Raw genomic sequence first — 18782 nt, forward strand, 5'->3', positions numbered from 1 at the left:
ATGATTGATTTTTTTATTTTAATTTAAATTTTGGGACACATATATAGAAAACAAATTTGTTTATTTAGATAGAATTAATTAGTTTCTATAAAAAAATCAATTTTGTCAATTTATCATATTGTCAATTTACCATATTTTACTTATTGCTTTTAATGCAATTTTGTAGAGACTAAAATTTTAAATAAAGCAAAATTAAAAGGGTAGAACTCAAAATATACTTAAAAAATGTATATATATATTTCAAACAAATTCAATAATAACTACTTACCATAAATCAAAATCATAATCATCACGCAGTTTATTGAACATTTGATCTCAAAACATTATAGTATATAGACCATTTGACAATTTGTTAAAGATGCCCTATGATGAGCAAAGACAACAATTCGGGTTTGAGACAACATCAATGTCTTTAAATTTGTTGCCTATTTTTTAGTCTAACTCAACAACATCATTGCTTCATCAGTGAGTTCATTGATCGTTGAGCCATGGCGTGCCAACCCAACCGTGCCAGAGAATATATCAAAGTTCTCAAGTTCAGCCGCGGTCTCAAAAACAGTTTCTAATTCATTCTTCATCCCCAGGTTTTGGAAAGTCTTGACCGTCTCAGGATTAGCTTTCATCATCGCAATGGTTAGCTCTATTGCAAATCTCCTTATTCTTGGAACCTTTGGAACTGGCTGTTCATATCTCTTGAGAATATTGACTAATGCCTCTGCTAGTTCTTCCTCACCCACTCTCGCTTTCTTGAACATCCATCTCAATTCTTCAAGACTCATCAACTTGAGAACATGCGGTGCTAATCCCACCATAACTTCTTGAGGTTTTCTCTCTTCAGACTTGATTGCCATAAGAACCTGCAAGATAAGATAACATTAGTGATGATGATGATTCATGAATATTCTAATTCAAGACCATGAGCACTCACTGTTGTTGCTGCAGATTTAATAACTTGCTTCAGCTGTTCATTGAACTGATCAGGAGCTGTATATGCACAGAGATTCCTCAAGATTCTCGCTGCATTCAACCGAATCAACGGGTTGTTCAACGCCTCAACGAGTTCTTGAAGAACATCTGATCTCAAGATACGTTGGCAGTTGCTTTTACTTCCTTGAGCTAGCATAGCTATAGACTCACCAGCAGAGACTCTCACACCAATTTTATCCTCTGGAATCTCATTGTTCAAGAATATGCGGAGAAGTCCCTTTAAAACCCCTCCCGTTCCCCCAATCTTCTCGGTTGCACCTTCGTCAAACGCAAGGAAAGTCAAGATCTCTGCACCAAGCTTCTGCAAATGAGGTTTACTCTTTCCATGTTGTAATGTTTCCCTAATGTTGCTCACTGTGAAGACAATCCCAGAGATAATCATCCTCAAGTTCTTCCCTGTTGCACCTGTCGTGCTCACCAGCTTCTTTAACAGCTTCAAAGACCGTTTCACAGCCAAGATCTTATAAGGCTCCGCAACCGGAACACTTGAATCTTCCAACAACCTCTTCTCAGCGTACGTGAAGTCAATGACCTTTGAAAGTAACCCTTTTGTTTTCCCAATCTTCCCACAGTTGTCATGATCTCGAGCTAGCCTTTTCAGAATCAGTAGTCCAAGATTGTTCAACGTCCATAGGTTTAATTGATTGATACTCTTTTCACCAATCTCATCGGTGGCTTGACCTGAATCTCTTGTGCTCTCTAAAAGAGAAGATATCGACTCAATGGCTCCCGGTAACCCTGCCACTCTCAGAGAGTTCTGCTTCTTACTAGCTAATTTTGAGAGAATCTCTGCAGCTGACTTTCTCACATCTTCTTGATTCTTGTTTCTCCAATTCAACATCTCCACTAACCTCTCTATGATTTCAAGATTTGTGCCAATCTTCTGTAGAGTATCAACCGAGTAGTCTATGTGGGTTGAGAATCTACAAAGAATCTGAACTCCAGTGAGCTGCTCATCAGGAGAATTTGTTAGCAAGAGCTCCATGGCAAAGATCACCATGTCCATCTTCAATCCGTCGAAGATGCTCCCATTGAGGCATCTAGAGTAGGCATCATAGAAGAATCTTCTCACCGAGCCCGTGCCAAAGTTCTCAAGACCGCATTCTTTATTCACTTTCTCAAGAATCTTGATAACGCTAATCATATATTCCCAGTAAGCTTTCTCAACAAGAAAGAGAACAGCCTCGGCTAGGGCTAGAGAGTAGAAGAGAGTCAAAGCAGAGTGGAGATTGGTGCTTTTGGGTTTCAAGTCATTGTCTCCGTAGTCTTGCTTGATGAGTTTGATCATGGAGATAGCAATGCTGGCGAAAGCAGAGCCAATCTGGAGCCAATAAAAGACTCTGCTCACGTTTCTTGAAACAAAGACCCATCCTGTGTAAGGCAACATAGGAACATCTGAGCTTTTCCATGTCCTTGTCCGCGCGGTCTTCCCCGGATGCCTTTCTTCTGTTCTCGGTTCCTGCACCGAGGATCTATTGTCGTTCTCATCAGCAATGTGAGCTGCCTGGTGGCATATTTGGATAACTTGTTTGACAAGGAACCGGAAGATGTTGATTCCAGAGATTGTGTATTTGGACTGATGCTGCAGTTCAAGCTCATGGCTTCTACTGAAAAGCCGAGCTCCTTCGACTACAAGAATCACAGTAACAAACCAGAAATCTGTTGTCTCTAAGCTTCCAGCAAATCCACCAAGAAGAACAACTGTTGCCCAAACGAATCCTAAAGATCCTAACCGTGAAGCAATCTGCGGTTAAGAACACATTCAAAACTCAAAAATAAATGACTTTTAAATAATGAAATAAGAATGTTGAAATCTCAAAAACCTTCTCAAGAACTCCAAGTCGTAAGGCAAAAAGGGTTAGTTTTTTCTCCGGCGCAGGAACTGGGAACTGTGTCGTCGGTCTCTGAGGTTCTGAAGTCGAAGTTTCGTCTGGTCGGAAAATACTTGTGCCAGAAGAACCGAGTTGTACGACCACATCGGTATTACGGTCAACCATTTGAGAGACAAACAACAGACAAACAGTTATGTGTTCTAGTTTGGTTTTACGTAGATAATTTGATTTATATAAAACAAATTAATTAGGTTAGTCCTCATGTGTGTTGTTTCACCATCCACGTCGTTGAGTCTGATTCATTGACTTTTGGAAGACAATGCACCATTTTTATGTCTCATGTCATTGATTAATTAGTTATTGAATCACATAATAACATTTCTCAATCTCGTGTAATTATTGTATAAATATGTACTAACTACTAACCAATCATTGGGAGTTTTGTTGACAAAAAACATTGAACGTTTTAAGATCGATCAGATCATTACTTTGGGATGGTTGAGCTGGATATTCCGATAACAGAATCCTAATCATATCGGTCTATTCATTTTCTTTTCTGAGATAATTGGTTATTAGTATACTATACGTAACAAAATGTAAGATCACCTTTGAATGAAATTTCATTAATCAACGATCGAAGTAACTTATTTTGTTTGGGATCAAATTGCAAGCATCGTGTGTAACGCTCCCGAACCGTCCTATGACCAGACAAACCATGGATCGACCCAGGAACGCTACGCTGAAGGCGACCGTCCGCGATCCGGCCGAGATTCCACCAATGGATCAGGTCCCTCAGCCAGTTCACCGGTGATGCCTTCCCGCTGTGAATGTCACTTAGGCTTTTCAACCTTTGGTACGTACGCGGCGTTGTGTTGGCCCGAACTAGGCCACATACCATGTCACTTATCCGAATACTTCAAAAATCCTTTTTATTTACTTTAGGTACATTGTTACATTTAAAACAAAATACCAAAGTAAAAATAGTAGGATCCATTTCGAAAAAAACATATTAGAAGGCAAAGGTTTTTCAAACAGAATGAAAACACCCTAACTGGTTTCTTAGCTGGGTACCCTCTAACATGCCATTTCCCACCCAATTACCGGGCAACATCAAGTAAACAAACACGCAATGCGGAAGCGTAAAGTCAAGCAGGCAAAAAACAATGAATGCTTAACACAATCAAGGAACTTGACCAATCTAGACATTTTAACCATCTTAGGCAAACTTGCCACATCCACCATCCACAACGTCAAGCAAAGAAGACTAGACTTAAATCAAGATAACTCGACTTAATCTAGACTCCTTACTCCCTAGGGCCCTTTGATAATCTGTCCCGTCCCATCACACCTTGCATGTTGAAACCACAAAGGTAACCAACCAGATCCACCCATCACACCTTTCGCATTGATACGACCGAGGTAACCAACCGGATTCACTTGGCTGCATCATCATGCAGCAGTTCGGGCTAGTAGCTAGCTATGCACCAAAATGTCCATGTTGTGAGATCACTTAGGATTAACTCACTGGAGTTCCACAACTCACTTCGGGGACAGAAGATCGACCACTAGTCCAAACGATGAACAGAAGCTTATATTCACGAATTAGCTAGAACAAGTACCATAATTCTAAGTTAAACAACACAAAGAATTAAGTACTTCTACTCTACCCAAATAATTTCAAGCAAGATAATCGAACAATGATTTTGCAAGAAAAATCAAGCAATAAATTCCACAACAACCATTAAGAAGTAAGAATAAAAATCAAGCAACTTAAGATTTTTACACATGCATGCCCTCTTTTTATGCACAAAATAGTGCCACTCAACCAACACGTGAAATTTCTCATCAAGTAACCTTAAATCACTTTTCCCCACCAATCTCCTCATGCATGCGATCTCTTTTTTAACCGAAAAATATGCAAGAAAATTCTTGCAATCAACCCACCAAGTAAACTGATCTTTCATCAAGTAAACCTGGCTTAAACTTCTCAAATTATGCATGTTTATCAAGCTGATTTATCATGCATGCCACCACACATCCGAATTTATGCAAGACTCATATTGCATCTTAAAATTCATCAAGTAAACATAATCCAACTCCTCGTCACTATGCATGCAACCGATTCTTTATGCATGCACTCCCTTTAAACCGAAATTTATGCAAGTAAATTCTTGCAGTCACTTACACCAAATAAATTGAACTCATCTCCTCAAATTTATGCATGCAACCGGTTTTTCATCCATGCAACACCAATTCAAACTCCCCAAGATTTCATGCAATCTTTCAAGAAATGTATGCAAGTCTACTTAAAAACTTAGCTAGTCTACATGCATTCTATCAAAAAGTACATGCAACAAGCAAACAAACAAGGATTGATGCAAGAGCTTTTAAGCTCATGCACCATCCACAATCAACTACAACTCACAGTGATTTAAGAAGAAGATTGATTGATCTGGCTTCACCACACCGCGGATCTGACAACACTCCTCTCTCTTCCTTAGCCTCTAGCTCCAGCAAACTCTCCTCTTCTTCCTCTCTTTGAACGAACAAGAGATATTTAGAGAAAGTTTCTGGGAGTGTTCTCTTTGTGTTAAAATCGCAAATGAAGCCCCCAAGGGTGATATTTATAGGCACATGGCTCTCTCCTTCGCATAGGACACTTGTTTGTCCAACTCCAACACTTGTCATTTGAGTGGAGCATGCAGCGACATGTGTTGGTTGGCAGACCAATCACGCATGCGTGACGCCCACTCGCGCACGTGTGCCAAACGCGAACGCACTAAGAACTCTTGGCCCTTTCCTATGCATTTTTTATTTTGGCCTGCTTTGAGTGGGACACATGGCAGTGCGGGTGCTCCTTCCCGGTTTCTGCCCGCATGATGTACTTGGCTCGGCCCCCTGGTACGTCCCTCTCGTACTGCAGGTTCCCTTTGATAGTCCCTCGGTACATTGGTTCGCGGTGAACAATCCTCTCGTCCGTGGTGAAAAATCCTCACGTCTGCAGAGAACGGTTCCCTGTTCATCAAGTTCTTACGCCCCAAAACATGTTTGGTACGTACCACGGATCACCCCATCAATGGCCCCTTGGTACACTGGCCGGTCAGCTGGTACATGGCCATTACATTTCTATCGTCCATACTCCGACTTTTCTTGTTTCTAACTTGACCACACCTCTAAAAAAAAAAAAAAAAAGAAAGAAAAACTTGACCACACCTCTTCTTTTTAGTTTTTTTAAGACTTCCCTTCAAAGAATTCTCCTTGACCATTGATCATTTCCCCGTTGGTCCAATGGTACACGTCCGATCACTGGCCATCGGCCGTTCCGCGACTTAACGATTTTTCTCCTTAAATCTCTCGGTCATTCTCTAATATTTTTCCTTCTCCATCTTTCTTTGTTCTTCCCCAGTCTTTTAGTCGAAATTTTTATTTGGATCCATACCCCTTGATGCGGGTCACTATATTGTGACTGACGTTGATTTCAGTCTGCGAATACATGACGATGCATGCATTAAAAAAAAAAAAAAATTCATGACGATGCATGTTCTTATAAAGTATCCATAGATGATTTGGTCAACTAATAGTTATCTGCAACTAAATAATATGTTGATTATGCAATATCTTAGTGATCACATTACATATCTCCCTTTTTTGTTTGTTCGAGAAAACCTATGAAGTATGAATCATTTGACGACTTCATTATAAACAGCGGGTGAAGTTTTGTATTTTTTGTTCTGTTACATAGTTAAGAAAAACCAGCTATAGCAAAATGTTTACTTAAAGTTTTATACTTCACAAAATGTCATATATTTATAGTTAATAAAATAATATATTAAGTGTGAAAATCTCTTTAGTACAGTGGTTGATTAAATGATTATTAATATATTCACATTAGGCCTAAGGTTTGACTTCCAACGAATGCAGTTTTTTCACAGGTTAATGGTGCAAAATTTATATTCACATTAGGCCCTTCACATATATCTGTGGAGTTTATAAGACTATTGCCACGGAGCGTGAAGAAGAAAAGGTGAATCAGTTTGTTATGGGTCTTGATGAATCCAGATTTGCCAACGTGATCACGTCCATTGTTGATGCCAAACCTTCTCCGGATTTGGAGCAGGCTTACTCACGTGTGATTCGTGAGGAACAACGGCTCACTTCTGTTAAGACACGAGAGCATTCACAAGATGCTGTTGGTTTTGTTACTAGAAGAGATTCGACCATTGTTGGCTGATGTCCATTGATCAACGTGGAGAGAACTCTGTTTCATTTGGAGGCGATCGAAGTAGAGACCGAAGTTTGCTTTGCTCTAATTGTGGCCGGTCTGGTCATGAGAAGGCGTTCTGTTGGCAGCTGATCGGTTATCCCGAGTGGTTTACGGAACGTAATACTCGACCGAATGGACGAGGAGGTTCTATGGGTCGGCGTCGTGGTTCGAGTGGAGGAAGAGGTGGCGGTAGAGGACGTGGACAAGTTACTACTGCCCACGCTACGGTACCTAACATCACGGCTTTCTCTGATTTTACTCCCGAGCAGTGGAAGGCTATCTCTCTGTTGGCTACCGAAAAGATGAATACCAACCCTAAGATTCCTGGTGATGTGATTACCGATACCGGAGCTTCCCATCAGAATGGTCGAGTGGGGTTGGGGAGGCTCGGCCCTTCACATATATCTAAGATATATTGATGTTGGTTTTCTAAATTTTTTTAGTTTGAAAATAGGCACTGTAAACTTTTTGTTATTGTAAAATTAGGTTTTAGTTTTAGGAAATTCACTTGATGTTGGTCCTCTAAATTTTTTTTGTTTGAAAATAGGCACCATAAATATTGGGCCGTATTGGGCTTTGGTTACGGTTTATGTCGATAGCTTGCTCGCCAAGTCTTTGTATAGGGTTTTACGAATTGTTGGGTTTTGTATATAAACCCATGTAATGCCGTCAATGAAGATACACGAAAATATTCACTTTATTCTTTTTGTTCTACATGGTATCAGAGCAAATCCTGAAATATTTTCTTTAGATCGGTTGATCTTGCTTTCTTGTTTCTAATCTCTTAAACAGACCTTTTGATTCGGTTGAATCGGTTGTTTTCTACTTTCTCTGTTTCTGGTTTTTGAGTGCTATGGCTACAGAAGGGACACAATCGTTCTCCACATCTGGTGTTCTCGCCATTGGCTCGTCTGGTGGAGATAATACGGTGATGGCGGCATATACCACTTCGTCTAATGACAATCCAGGGGCGATGATCACTGCAGTTACCTTGACCGGAGAAAATTACAATGAGTGGGCTGCAGAGATGATCAACGCACTTCGGGCTAAGAAGAAGATGGGTTTTATTGATGGTACATTGACAAGACCAAGTGTTGGTAGCTCCGAGTTGGAGTCATGGACTTCGGTGAACTCCATGGTCATTGGGTGGTTGCGAACCTCGATTGCACCATGCGTACGTTCAACTGTTTCGTTTCTCACTAATGCACATGAGCTTTGGGAAAATTTGAGGAAGAGGTTTTCCATTGGAAATAAGGTTTGTGTTAATCATCTCTGATCTCAAATTGCCTTGTGTCGCCAAGATGGTCAGTCCGTGATTGATTATTACGGGAGAATTACTGGTTTGTGGGATGAGTTGTATACATACAAACCACTCCCTGCGTGTTCTTGTGGTGGTTGTACTTGTGGAGTTTGTAAGACTATTGCCACGGAGCGTGAAGAAGAAAAGGTGAATCAGTTTGTTATGGGTCTTGATGAATCCAGATTTGCCAACGTGATCACGTCCATTGTTGATGCCGAACCTTCTCCAGATTTGGAGCAGGCTTACTCACGTGTGATTCGTGAGGAACAACGGCTCACTTCTGTTAAGACACGAGAGCATTCACAAGATGTTGTTGGTTTTGTTGCTAGAAGAGATTCGACCATTGTTGGGCTGATGTCCGGTGATCAACGTGGAGAGAATTCTGTTTCATTTGGAGGCGATCGAAGTAGAGACCAAAGTTTGCTTTGCTCTAATTGTGGCCGGTCTGGTCATGAGAAGGCGTTCTGTTGGCAGCTGATCGGTTATCCCGAGTGGTTTACGGAACATAATACTCGACCGAATGGACGAGGAGGTTCTATGGGTCGGGGTCGTGATTCGAGTGGAGGAAGAGGTGGCGGTAGAGGACGTGGACAAGTTACTACTGCCCACGCTACGGTACCTAACGTCATGGCTTTCTCTGAATTTATTCCCGAGCAGTGGAAGGCTATCTCTCTGTTGGCTACCGAAAAGATGAATACCAACCCTAAGATTCCTGGTGATGTGATTATCGATACCGGAGCTTCCCATCAGAATGGTCGGGTGGAACGTAAACACCGACACATTCTCACTGTAGCTCGGTCCTTGCTGTTTCAAGCGGGTCTACCGGTTTTGTTTTGGGGAGAAGCGGTTCTTACTGCAGCATACGTGATTAATCGCACTCCTTCAAAGATTCATAAGGGTCGATCTCCTTATGAAATTTTGACTGGTGTAAAACTGGATTATGAACAGCTGCGGGTGTTTAGTTCTTTTTGTTATACGCATTTGCGGGCTCGGGATAAGGATAAGTTTGGATCCCGTAGTCGTCGTTGTATATATGTTGGTTACCCTTTCGGCAAGAAAGGCTGGCGTGTATATGATTTGGAAACAAATGAGTTCTCCATTTCTCGCGATGTGGTGTTTCTCGAAAATGAATTTCCTTTCCACAACAAGTCCTTGTCCCTGTCGGTTAACTCTCCTCTTGTTGATGAGGATTGGGGCTTACAACCCGATTTTGTTGAAAGGGGGAGTGGTCAAATGGTTTTTGATCCCTCAAATCCGGTGAACCAAGATCCGCCCGTTGTTGCTTCCGCTGATAATAGTGCAGAGTTGTCCCCTGTTCTTACGGCTCCACCAAGTGTTGATTCTCCGGGTACGGTTCTTGTTGATGATGGAGCTACTAGTACAGATGATGAGGTTGTTGTTCTTGATGATACACCTGGTACTGTCGTCACTGCTGATCTCTCTATTGATGAGAACGCAGCCCTTGGAAAGGGTAAAAGAGAAAAGTTTCCCTCCACGCGACTCACTGGTTATGTCACATACTCTGCTTGTGTTGCAGAAAATACCCTTCACGCTCATCACGCTCCGATTGTTTTCGAGTCCTCGTCTATGGGTCCAGGTACCACAAAGTATCCTCTTACTCATTACATAGCTGATGAATTATTCTCCCCTCTGCATCGTGTTTTTCTTGCAGTCGTGACAACGGGTCTTGAACCTAAGTCTTTTCACGATGCTGTTCAAGATGAAAAATGGAACAAGGTGTAACACCCGCAAACCATTTTTTTGGTAGTTTGGTGAGGGTGTCGATCGACACCACAGGAGGTGTCGATCGACACTGGTTGTTGTTGGTTCGATCGGTTCGATTTTAATCGTTCGATTTGGACCGGTTTGGTTTAGGGAAAACCATTAAACCGAGTTATTTATGAGTTTGGTCGACATAAAGGATTTGGAAGGAGTGTTGGTCACCGTTTCTCTTGTTTTTGTGAGAAAAGAGAGAAATAAGAGTTCTTGAGCTTTTGAGAAAGAGATTGGTGAGATTCCTTGCTGTTCTTGTGAGATTTGGAGCTAGGAAGGATCTAGAGGCTTGTTAGGAGGGTTGGATTCGTTGCTATTGGTCTGAATCTTCCAGCAAAGAGGTGAGTGCATGACCATGGCTAATCTAAGCCTTCGATTCCTTGTTCTTGCTTGTGTGTTGTTGTTTTGTGTGTTTTTCTTGCTGGGATTGGTTGCTACAGGTTCCTATGGACGTATTTGGCTTGGGTTATAAGTATTGGGCGATTTGGAGGAGGTTGGGAGCGAGATTCGACTCTCGGCTTTGAGCGGATCGCGATTGCAGAAGGAGTGTCGATCGACACCACTTGGTGTCAGTCGACACCAGCAAATTGAGCATCGATTGACACTGTGGGGTAGTGTCGGTCGACACCAAGAGCTAGTGTCGATCAACACTTGGCTGGTGTCGGTCGACACCTCCCTTCCAGCGAGACGATGTTTGATTTTCTGGTTTGTATGTGTTGTTTGTTGTTTGTTTGGAACATTGGAATCACTTTTGCTTGTGTGTATAGCCCAGTAGATGGGAGGATTGCCTCACTGAGTGTTTATCAAATACTCATGCATCTCAATTTATGTTTGTGGTGCAGGTAAAGGCAAAGTATGATCGTGGAATCAAGGCAATGAAGAGGAGGGTGTTCTTGGGACTCGATTGGATGTTGTCTGGCATTGCTAGGTTGCTAGAGTTGAGTCATTAGAAACATTGCTAGGTTGCTGGTTCCATGTTTTCTGATGATTGGTTATTTGGATATTGGCTATGTCTTGAATATTGGTTATTTATATTTATTGGATATTGGTATTGTTATTCCGCTGTTGATTGTGATTGTGGCTAGGTGGCTAGTGGGTATGAGACCACTAGTTGTAGTTAATTATTATACTTATATTATTATTATTTATTATTAAAAAAATGTCGGTCCTTTCATTTTGGTATCAGAGCCCTTTCGGTTCTAGGTTTGGGTTCACTAGGTTCTGTTGTGATGTTTGGGATTGCATCTCTTGATTGATTATGTGAGTTAGTCAATTTTATGTGGCATGGAGTCCTAGAACAAGCCGACTGTGTGATTCCACGGTGAGTTTATGTTTCTGTGGTTTTTACTGATGCATCTAGAGTTGGTTTGGTGTGTGTTGATGGAGCATGGGAAGGTGATTGCCTACATTTTGCGGCAGTTGTGGAAGCATGAGGGCAACTATCTTACTCTTGATTTGGAGATGGCTGCTGTAGTTTTTGCCCTGAAGATTTGGAGATCTTATCTTTATGGTGCAACGGTACCGTTGTATACAGATAATAAGAGCCTGAAGTATATTTTCACTCAGCCTGAGTTAAATTTGAGACAGAGGCGGTGGATGGAGCTTGTGGCAGATTATGATTTGGATATAGCTTATCACCCTGGTAAGGCTAACTTGGTTGCAGATGCTCTGAGTCGGAAGAGGGTAGCGGAGTCTCTGGTAGCAGAGATCAGTGCTTTGAGGTTGTGTGCTGTTTTTCATGACTCCATGCCATACACAATTGACTAACTCACATAATCAATCAATACATGCAATCCCAAACATCACAACAAAAACCTAGTAAACCCAAACCTAGAACCGTAAGGGCTCTGATACCAAAATGAAACGACCGACCTTTTTTTATAATAAATAATAAATAATATATATATATAAATAAAATACAACTAGTGGTCCCATATCCACTAGCCACCTAACCACATTCACAATCAACAGCGGAATAACAAACCAATAAATATCCAATAAACCAATAACCAATAAAATAATAACCAGTATTAATTCCAATCACAAACTAATGATCCAAACAGCATAAATCAAATAACCAGCAATCCTAAACAATGTTCTAGGACTCAACTCTAGCAACCTAACAGAAGCCAGACAACCAAGCGAACCACTAGAACATCCTCCTCTTCATCGCCTTGATTCCATGATCACACTTTGCCTTTACCTGCACCACAAACACATATTGAGATGCATGAGCATTTGATAAACACTCAGTGAGGCAATCCTCCCATCTACTGGGCTATACACACAAGCAATAGAGTATCAATAACCAACACAACAATCAACAAACGACATATAACAAACCAGGACTCAGCATCGACCGACGCCAACATGCATCGACCGATGCCAAATGAGGAAGCATCGATCGACACAGAAGCTGCATCGACCGATGCAAGTGTAACTTGCATCGACCGATACCCAATCCGCATCGACCGACGCATGCTCGACGTAACACAAAAACCCTAGAGTTTTACGCGCCGTCATTGCACTTGCATCGACCAACGCAAGATATGCATCGATCGACGCAACGTCGAGCACCGTGTCTTTCCCCGAAGCTTCTCGCCGGATCTTTGTCCCTACAACCATAAAACTCGATCCCAAGCCACAAGAAAGCTTCCTAACGTCCATAGCAATGATCTAACAAGTCTAACATCACACAACAAACAGATTAAAGAGTCCTCTAGCTTAGATAAGCCATGGTCATGCACTTACCTTTGCCACAGAAGAATCTGAACCTCTAACAAACAAGAACAAGCCTCTAGGAAGCTCCTACAACGATCCCAGCTACAGATCTCACCAAGAAACGCCACAAAACTCCAGAAATCACCAAGAACTCTCAATAATATTTTTCTCTCTTTTCGTTTCTCTCAAAAAGGCCACCATAGACAAAAACGACTTAAGGGTTTTCCCTTCTCCTTTTTGCCCAAAATGCAGCGTTTGACTTAAGTCAAAACGCAGAGAATTGAGTCAGCATCGACCGATGCTCCAACTGCATCGATCGATGCACACCCTAAACCGGGATTCCGGTTCGCGGGTGTTACAATTCTCCCCCACCAAACTAGATTCGTCCTCAAATCTCGAACAACCATCAGCCAAGGATTCCCGTGCAACCATCTCCACGGCCCGCACTCCTCCGACCGATCTACAGAAGGTCACCTCTAGGCGATAGACTCACGCTCCAGGCGTCATTTGCTCTCGACTTTTGGACTTTCCTTTACTCATAGGCCTAGACCTTGAGTTCTTATTGGCTCCTCATCAGACCTAAGTCTGCATGCCAAATGTTGGCTCCTCATCGGGCCTAAACCCGCATGCCATAATATATAAGGAAAAATCCAAACTCGTCTCTCGGGTCGTCACTCTACAGCGCGCCTCCGGACCGTCGTCCGAAGTCGATATACCAACCATACTCCCAAGCCACAAAGTCTCTGAATATGGCAGTACTAGGAGAACCAGAGTCCCCCAAGAGTCGCGAGCAAACGATTCTGAACACGTCTGAGTCCTATCCCTATCCAGGTTTCCTTCCCGTCGCTCGCGTAAAACATCTCAATGTCCTACCAGCCACATATCCCCTCACTGGAATACCTCATGACCACACAAGGATCATATACATGCCACAAGGGCCACCACTAAGGCCAAACAAAATTTCCTAAAGAGGACCGCCACCAAGGCCAAACAAAATGTCCTAAAGAGAACCGCCACCAAGGCCAAACAAATGTCCTAAAGAGGACCGCCACCGAGGCCAAACAAATGTCCTAAAGAGGACCGCCACCAAGGCCAAACAAATGTCCTAAAGAGGACCGTCACAAAGACACTCTGGCTAAACAGCCCGTCACAAAGACCATCTGTCCCGAAGGACCGTCACAAAGACCATCTGTCCCAAAGGACCGTCACAAAGACACTCTGGCTAAACAGCCCACCACAAAGGCCACGCAATTGGCTAAATAGCCCGCCACAAAAGCCACACACGGCTAAACAGCCTGCCACAAAGGCCACACAATGTCTAAAAAGACCGCCACACACGGGCACACTGACTCGAAAGTCCGCCACTAAGGCCACACACAAGCCCCTCCCAGGCTCTTCACCGCTAAAATGGACAATTCTAACTCTCGTAAAACTTTCCATATTTAGCACTTTCCATTTTTGGAAACTTCCCATTTTTGGAAACTCCTATTCCAGGAAAACCTTCCTCCAAAAACCCCGCCTCACGGAAACTTTGTACCCGAACACCACCTCATCTTGTTACTGAGTCGCACAACCAACCATCCCAAGCGACCGAGTAACAAGAGAGATGGGCTGGAATACTCCATTCCCGCTCTAGCCACGGATTACAGATGGGACCAGGCTAAACAAGCTCAAGTCGCGGCTTGCTTCTCATACCACTTCTTGAACCTTGCCTTCATATTTGCCTCAGGCTCCCAAGTCTGCTCCTCAACACCATCACAGTCCCACAAGACTCTCATCAAAGGAATCTTCTTCTTCCGAAGTTCCTTGATCCTGCTCTCGAGAACCCTCACTGGTCTCGCCTCCAATGTCATGTTAGGCTGAAGATCCTCAGGAATCTTAGCCAACACCTGCTCACCCTCACGGAGACACTTCCACAACATAGACACATGGAAAACTTTATGGAATGCACGAATCACCTAAGGTAACTCCAGCCTATATGCCAATTGTCCAACCCGCTCAATCACTCTGAATGGACCCATATACCTCGGACTCAACTTAGTCTCTGACAATGACCTGTTCGGACCCCGCAACATGGCCATCTTGAGGTACACTCTGTCTCCTACCTGAAACTCAAGATCTCTCCTCCTCCTATCAGCATAACTCCTTTGTCTATCCTGAGCCTCTTTCATGTTCAGCTTGAGAACCCGAATCTTCTCTGAGGTCTCCTGAACAAAACTAGCACCAAACATGCTCCTCTCCCCCACCTGAATCCAACATAATGGTGTACGACATGGTCTCCCATACAAAGCCTCATAAGGAGCCATCTTAATACTTGTCTGATAACTGTTGTTGTAAGTAAACTCTACCAGGTTCAGGTGATCTGCCCAATGGCCACCCCAATCCAACACACACATCCTCAGCAAATCCTCCAGCGTCTGGATCGTCCTCTCAGACTGTCCATCTGTCTGGGGAGGATAAGCTGTACTCATATGCACCTTAGTGCCCATCTCTGCCTGAAATGCCTTCCAGAACACCAAAGTGAACTTAGAATCTCTGTCAGACACAATGCTCGCTGGCACCCCATGCAATCTGACTATCTCCCTCACATACTTCTTAGCCAAGACCGCTGCTCCATCAGTTTTCTAAATGGCCAAAAAATATGCTGACTTAGTCAACCGGTCCACGATGACCCAAATAGCATCAAAAGTCCGTGACACTGGCAATCCGACCACAAAATCCATGGTGATCATATCCCACTTCCACTCAAGAATGGGTAAACTCTTCAGTAAACCGCCAGGAATCTAATGCTCAGCCTTCACTAGCTGACACACATTGCATCTCGAAACCCAACTAGCCACATCCTTCTTCATCCCGACCCAATGATAATACCTCTTGAGGTCGCGGTACATCTTAGTCGCTCCTGGATGAATAGACAACTTGCTCGCATGAGCCTCTCTCAGAATCTCCTGCCTCAACTCCTCATCCTTGGGCACACAAACCCTACCGTTCACCAAGATAGTACCATTATCTGAGACCTGATACTCTGAATCCACATCCTTAGAGGCATTCACCAGCCCCAAATCCTTCTCCTGAGCCAACCGCACCCTACTCAGAAGATCTGCTCTATCAACTGCCTCCAAACCAAACGGTTCCTGTGAAACAGCACACAAACTCAAAGCACTGATCTCTCCAACCAGAGACTCCATCCTCTGCTCCTGAGCCGAAGCTACCCTCTTCCGACTCAGAGCATCTGCAACCGTGTTAGCCTTACCAGGGTGATAGGCTATCTCCAAATCATAATCTGCCACCAGCTCCATCCACCGTCTCTGCCTTGAACTCAGGCTGAGTGAATATATACTTCAAACTCTTATGATCTGTAAACACCTGTACCTTTGCACCATAAAGATAAGATCTCCAAATCTTCAGGGCAAAAACTACAGCACCCATCTCCAAATCATGAGTAGGATAGTTTCCTTCATGCACCCTCAACTGCCGCGAAGCATAAGCAATCACCTTCCCATGCTGCATCAGAACACACCCCAAACCAACTCTAGATGCATCTGTAAAAACCACATAGGGTTCCCCCTGCTCAGGCAAAGCCAACACTGGCGCAGTAGTCCACATCTCCTTCAGGCTTGCAAAGCCTACCTCACACTCTTCTGACCAAACAAAAGGAACATCCTTCCCTGTCAACTTAGTCATAGGACGTGCTCTGCTTGCAAACCCCTGCACAAATCTCCTGTAGTATCCTGCCAATCCAAGAAAACTCCTGATCTCTATGGCATTCTGCGGTCTAGGCCAATCTCTGATAGCCTGAATCTTCTCCGGATCTACAGAAACCCCGTCTGCAGACACAATATGACCCAGAAAGCCCATCTCACGCTGCCAAAAACTGAACTTGCTCAACTTAGCAAACAACTTCTGCTCCCGCAGCTTCTCCAGAACTGCTCTCAAATGCACTGCATGCTCTTCAGGACTCTTAGAAAATCCCAGGATAGCATCGATGAAATGATGACAGACACGTCCAGAAACTCCTGAAACACGCTGTTCATCAATCTCATAAACGCTGCTGGCGCGTTAGTCAACCCGAACGACATCGCCACAAACTCATAAACCCAAACCTCGTCCTTCTTCTTGATGAACACCGACGCTCCCCACAGTGAAATGATAAGACAAAAGAGTCCCCTGCTCAACAAATCCTCTAGCTGCGTCTTCAGCTCTACTAAACAAAAAATCAAGTACGCCCACAACAACTCACCACCACTCGGATATCAACATCTCTTGTCCATCTAAGAACCTCTAGTAACTTGTTTCTTAGGGAAACTTCCACAAGATAGCTTATTACAAAGTGAGCTTTTCGCTTAGCAGTTCTCCACAGCAAATCATCAATACGAACGTAATAAAACAAACAAGTACCATATGTTCGCACATTCTGATTCACCGCGTCAAATGCTTTGCAAGCCGCCAACTCAAACCATTTGCCTTGTCTCCCTCAGCAAGCTTACCAAAACCTTGAATCTTGCAACCCTGTCCCTCTCCAATGAACGTAATCCAACATCGTCGTAACGATTAGATTATCCTGCCATGAAGGCTTCTCGTGAACTTATGTATCTGGCAAACATGCCTTTCCCGGCTCAGACCTGCTGTAACTCCCCTTCCTGGGACTCCAGCACCACCGGCCTCACAATCCTGGCGAAATAGCCACACATTCATAACCGCTCTGGTTCATAAAACCCCGACCCATTGGTCAATACATCTAAAGCCCGAGATTAAACCACCGTCAATCTCTCGAGATCTACATTCAATCGGGTTGTTTATACTCACGTCCTAGGTCTTGCTTGCTCCCAAATCCACCACCCTTAGGTCGCAACCTTCGAGCCATACCGATCTCACTCTCAAACCAGCGTCTTCGAGTTATACTGTCTCACTATTGGAACACAATCCTCAAGATCTCGGTATCAGGGGAACTACTCATCCCCTCAGGATAACATAATCCCCTCTGCCACTCTCGGAGCTCCCAGCCCCTCGAGCTATCGGTATTCAGGAGAATCACCATCCCCTCAGGAGCAACAATCCTTAACCACTATAAACATCTCCCGACCACAAGTACCTCCTGTGGTCCAAGTATAACATTGCAATGTTACGCCTGCCCACTCAACTTCTAATATCCAACTGGATTAACCACCAAGCTGCAAAAATATCTGCTCCAACTGCATATATCCACCTATCCGCCTCTCTAGGCTCGATACCTCTTGAGAATAATCTCATACCAGTCATCTACAACTGCTCATCCTCTTAACATAAGATGGAAACTCCTCAACATTCGCAGCCCTCGGCTGCACCCCACCACATGCGGTACAACTGGAGCCTGCACTGGTACCTCTCTCGGTAACCGCTCCAACAGCACGCCAATAGATCCGCCAAGCGATCATCTCGACCCTGGGCTCCACCTGCTGCAACCCCACACCTGGGTTCCCAGCACTCCCGGCACTCTCACCGGCTAACTCTCTCTGGTCCCTCCTGATACGCTTGCGACCCTCTGACGTACTTCCTCGTGGAACTCTGGACCCCACACTCGCTGGCCTCGGGACCCGCCCGAACATGACCACGACCACGTCCCGTCCACGACCAACAACTCAAACACCTTTAACCACTGCACTTCCAAGAACAGAGGCTAACAAGCAATCTTAACATAACACTAAAACACAAACTCACCGTGGAATCACACTGTCGGCTCGAAAGAGGATGTTCTAAGACTCCATGCCACACACAATTGACTAACTCACATAATCAATCAAGACATGCAATCCCAAACATCACAACAGAAACCTAGTGAACCCAAACCTAGAACCGTAAAGGCTCTAATACCAAAATGAAAGGACCGACCTTTTTTTTTTGAATAATAAATAATAAATATAATATA

At 43.6% G+C, this 18782-nt stretch overlaps 1 protein-coding gene and 1 pseudogene across 1 annotated transcript; one reads left to right on the forward strand and one right to left on the reverse strand.

Annotated features, from left to right (window-relative positions):
• Positions 1-278: 278 nt before the first annotated feature.
• Positions 279-5417, reverse strand: LOC104732230 (uncharacterized). Its single transcript, XM_010451769.3, has 3 exons — positions 2811-5417; positions 929-2731; positions 279-857 (listed from the first exon to the last, which is right to left on the reverse strand). Exons 1-3 carry the CDS (start codon positions 2982-2984, stop codon positions 438-440), a joined length of 2397 nt encoding a protein of 798 aa, XP_010450071.1. The 5' UTR covers positions 2985-5417; the 3' UTR covers positions 279-437.
• A 2519-nt stretch (positions 5418-7936) lies between these two features.
• LOC147930780 (uncharacterized) lies at positions 7937-10126 on the forward strand (annotated as a pseudogene).
• The last annotated feature ends 8656 nt before the right edge of the window (positions 10127-18782 follow it).

The sequence above is a fragment of the Camelina sativa genome, chromosome 12, assembly GCF_030686135.1.
Source record: "Camelina sativa cultivar CO46 ecotype springtype chromosome 12, ASM3068613v1".
Taxonomy (NCBI): Eukaryota; Viridiplantae; Streptophyta; class Magnoliopsida; order Brassicales; family Brassicaceae; genus Camelina; species Camelina sativa.

Bases quoted from the DNA above. Each gene is read 5' to 3' on its own strand.
- LOC104732230 (XM_010451769.3), bottom strand. From the start codon at position 2,984: ATGGTTGACCGTAATACCGATGTGGTCGTACAACTCGGTTCTTCTGGC. The intron at 2,732-2,810 runs GTTTTTGAGATT...TCTTAACCGCAG, and splicing joins GACTTGGAGTTCTTGAGAAG to ATTGCTTCACGGTTAGGATC. The intron at 858-928 runs GTGAGTGCTCAT...CTTATCTTGCAG, and splicing joins TTAAATCTGCAGCAACAACA to GTTCTTATGGCAATCAAGTC.